General features: G+C 46.3%; 1 protein-coding gene across 1 annotated transcript; it reads left to right on the forward strand.

Moving 5' to 3' along the window:
- Positions 1–3,065: 3,065 nt before the first annotated feature.
- Positions 3,066–3,470, forward strand: LOC141713878 (uncharacterized). The gene has a single exon (XM_074517443.1). It carries the CDS (start codon positions 3,066–3,068, stop codon positions 3,468–3,470), a length of 405 nt encoding a protein of 134 aa, XP_074373544.1.
- The last annotated feature ends 904 nt before the right edge of the window (positions 3,471–4,374 follow it).

The raw sequence follows: 4,374 nt of genomic DNA on the forward strand, positions 1-4,374 counted from the left end.
GCAGTGGAGTCTATACCCCACCTCAAACTCAAGTTCCCAACTGAAAAAGGGTAGGAGAAATGAGGGGCGATTAGAAAACTGCCTGAATCATAATGCTCGAAGACCTTGAAAAGGATCAAGAATATGAAGGACCGGATGGAACCGGAAAGAGGAAGCGGGCATAATCCGAACCCAGCGGAAGTCGGGAAATATTGAACATTGAGTTGGAAAAATTTGGGGCCGATCTCTCGAGTCCTATTGCTGAACCCGCGGCAGAGACTGAAGAAGTAGAGTTGTACGCGGGCCATTCGGGAAAGATGGTACGGATAGGCAAAAACATGGGGCCAGACCTGAAGGCGAAGGTAATAGCTGTCATTCGGCAATACAATGATATGTTTGCTTGGGGGCCCGAAGATATGCCTGGATTGGATCCCAAGACGGCAACACACTGCTTGAATGTGTAGCCCGAGGCCAAGCCGGTAAAGCAAAAGAAGAGGACATTTGCAGTCGAACTACAGAAGGTAATAGAGGCCGAAGTGGAAAAACTTTTAGAGGCCAAATTTATCGAGGATATCGAGTATCCTGACTGGCTAGCCAATGTGGTGGTCGTGAAGAAGTCGAACAGAAAATGGAGGATGTGTGTGGATTACACTGACCTCAACAAAGCCTGTCCGAAGGATCACTACCCATTGCCTAACATCGACCAACTAATAGACGCAACCGCAGGATATGAGGTACTTAGTTTTTTGGACGCTTTTTCTGGTTATCATCAAATTGCTATGAATGATAGGGATGTGCCCAAGACAGCGTTCATAACTCCGAAGGGGACTTATGCTTATATTAAAATGCCTTTCGGACTGAAGAACGCTGGAGCCACATTCCAGCGAATGGTGAACAAAGTCTTCAAGGAGCAGATTGGGAGGAACATGGAAGCATATGTGGATGATATGATAGTGAAGTCATTGTTCCAAGATCATGCCGAGGACTTAAAGGAATACTTCGAAACTCTCCGAAAGAACAACATGAAGATCAATCCGAACAAATGTACCTTCAGAGTCTCTAGTGGAAAGTTTCTCGGGTACATGGTCAGCGCCCGGGGGATAGAGGCGAACCCGGAGAAGATCGAAGCAGTTATCAATATGGAACCTCCCAAATGCATTAGAGATATACAGAAATTGACGGGCCGACTCGCCGCCCTTCGGCATTTCATTTCCCGGTCAGCCGAGAAAGCACTTCATTTCTTCGCCGTGCTCAAAGGGTCAAAGAATTTTGAGTGGGGGCCTGAATGCCAAAAGGCGTTCGAAGAAGTTAAGGAATATTTAACAAAGGCACCACTCTTGATGAGGCCCGATCTGAAGGAAACTCTTCAGCTTTATCTAGTTGTGTCTGACAGAACTCTGGGGGCCGTCCTTGTGAAGAATTATGAAGGCAATCAACATCCCGTGTTTTACGTGTCCCATGTTCTCAAGGACGCAGAGACAAGGTACCCCAACGCCGAGAAATTCGCATATGGGTTGGTTATGGCCTCCCGAAAATTGCGATATTATTTTCAAGGCCGGACGGTCCAAGTTGTCACCGATCAACCTCTGAAGAAGATTTTGACCAGGCCCGAAACCTCCGGGAGAGTCGTAGCGTGGTCCATCGAACTCGGGGAATTTGATCTCGAATATGTCCCCCGAACGGCAATTAAGGCCCAGGCTTTGGTCGACTTCATGGTTGAATGCGCATTCTCGGGTCCGAAGGATCTCTCGCCTGAAGAACAACTAATCCAGATCCCAGGGAAGTGGAAGCTCTTTGTAGACAGGTCGGTCGCCGAAAAAAAGTGTGGGGCAAGCTTGATCCTCTCCAGCCCCGAAGGATTTGAAATATGCCAGGCCATAAGGTTCGACTTCCCCTTGACAAACAATGAGGCCGAATACGAGGCCCTCCTCGCGGGAATGAAGCTTGCCCGAAGCCTCGAGGCAAAACACCTGAGGGCCTTTAGTGACTCCATGTTGGTTGTGAAATATTTCACAGGGGAGTATGAACAAAGGGATCCCCGAACGAGAGCCTATGCTGCCAAGGTACGAGATGCTTCTTTATCATTTGAAACCTTTGAATTAAGTCAAATTGGCAGAGAAAACAATTCTAGGGCGACGCACTTTCTAGGTTAGCTTCGGCCGAGACACAGAACTTAACCAGTTCTATTTACCTCACCGAAGCCAAGATGCCTTCGATCGAAAAGAAAGAATGCCTAGAGATTCACCGGGGAAGCGACTGGATGACCCCCCTCAGGAACTTTCTGGAGAAGGGAATTCTGCCACCCGGCCGGAAAGATGCCCTGAAGGTTAAATACAGAGCATCAAGCTACACCATCATCAATGGGCGAATGTATCGCTGATCAGTCAGTCAACCCCTTCTGCGCTGTTTGAACAGCGAAGAACAGCAACAGGCTTTAGAGGCAGTGCACGAAGGAATTTGCGGCGAGCATCTGGCTGGTCGTTCCCTCGCCTTTAAAATTCTCCGGCAGGGATTCTTCTGGCCCACTTTGAAGGCAGACGCCATCGACTATGCCAAAAAATGTGTACAATGCCAGTTGTTCTCCACTGTCCCGAAGCAACCTCCAGAAGAGATGACCTCTATACTAAGCCCAATTTCGTTCGCCGTATGGGCCGTGGATATAGTCGGCATACTTCCTACCAGCACGAAGCAAGCGAAATACTGCATAATCGCCATTGACTACATGACTAAATGGGTCGAAGCCCGTCCTCTGTCAACCATAACCGAAGAAGCCGCTAAAAAGTTCTTCCTGGAACATGTCATTCTCCGGTTTGGCATTTCGAAAACCTGCATCTCAGATAATGGAACTCAATTCGTCGGAAACAAATTCCGCAAGTTCCTGCACCACTTCGGAATCCAACAAAAATTTAGCACAGTCTCCCACCCACAAGGAAATGGGGCGATCGAGGCGGCGAACAAAGTCATATTCCGTGGAATCAAGAAGAGGCTGGGCGAGGCAAAAGGATGATGGGCGGAAGAACTCCCTTGGATCTTATGGGCTTACCGAACCACCCCCCCGGACATCGACCGGAGAAACTCTTTTTAGAATGACTTATGGCACCGAGGCCTTAGTTCCTGTCGAAGTGGGCTTGGAATCCTACCGAACCGAGATCTACAATGAGGAAAGTAATAGCTTCGGGTTGAAGGCGAACGTAGACTTGCTGGAGGAAGAAAGAGAAGCCGCCCATCAAAGGAACATGAGGTATTTACTGCAAGCGGCACAACACTATAACTCCAATGTGAAGAAAAGGGCCTTCGGAGTAGGAGACCTAGTATTAAGGGAGTTGGCCGCATCTATGCCGGCCAAGCAAGGAAAGCTCCAGCCGAACTGGGAAGGGCCTTACAAAGTGACCGAAGTCATTCTCCCTGGAACCTATAAGCTCGAAACATTGTCAGGCGAATCAATTAAAAATACTTGGCATGCCAGTCGCCTTCGGAAATTTTATCAGTAAGAAATTTCTTAAAAAGCTTGTATTTCAATTATATGTGAAGAATGTAAGCAGTCTGATTAAATAAAGATGCATTTCCTGTCAAAATTTATTTATTTATACATGCTGCGGCCGACCGAGTATTATCTGAGGGCTATCCCGGAGAAGATAAACCCTTCGGCCGCCGCCATTGTCTAATTTGTTAATTGAAAAGACATAAGGGGCAATCACCCAAAAATCGAACATCACTACACTATTATGACAACTTGAAATTGGTAAATACGAATTAAGGGCCTTAAGGGGCAATCCTAGAATAACGCCCTATCATTCGTCTTAACTTTATTATTTATTATTAATGAGGCCCAAGGAACCCCTGTCCCGGGGCGATCAAAGGAAGGACATGGTCCTTCGGCCTAGATAATGAAACAATTAATCCGACCAGGTTTAGGGGCGATCCCGAAGATGACCGCTGATCTAGGGGCGATCATTAAAAGATCAGCACCCATGTGCCCTCGCCTGAATTAAGAAAGGATTAACAGCCCGAATCAACCTTCGGCCTTTAACCATTGGGGCCGTAAGGGGTAGTGAGGCAACAATACATTAAAATCGTTAAAAAATCGTTAAGGCAAATGAATAAGCCGAAGATACGATTCATTTTATTCAATTCGATAAGATCGTTGAGGCGAATGAAGCCAGAGATGCGATTCATTTTATTATTAAAATTGTTGAGGCAGAATAAGCCGAAGATACGATTCATTTTATTCAATTCGATAAGATCGTTGAGGCGAATGAAGCCAGAGATGTTATTCATTTTATTATTAAAATTGTTGAGGCAGAATAAGCCAAAGTTACAATTCACTAATTTCGTTAAGGCAAATGAGCATGCCGAAGATACGATTCATTTTATTCAAATTTTTAAGATTGTTAA

Source organism: Apium graveolens, chromosome 1, assembly GCF_009905375.1.
Source record: "Apium graveolens cultivar Ventura chromosome 1, ASM990537v1, whole genome shotgun sequence".
Lineage (NCBI taxonomy): Eukaryota > Viridiplantae > Streptophyta > Magnoliopsida > Apiales > Apiaceae > Apium > Apium graveolens.

What these genes read in the sequence shown, in the direction of transcription:
- LOC141713878 (XM_074517443.1), top strand. Translation starts at nt 3,066, where the DNA reads ATGACTTATGGCACCGAGGCCTTAGTTCCTGTCGAAGTGGGCTTGGAA.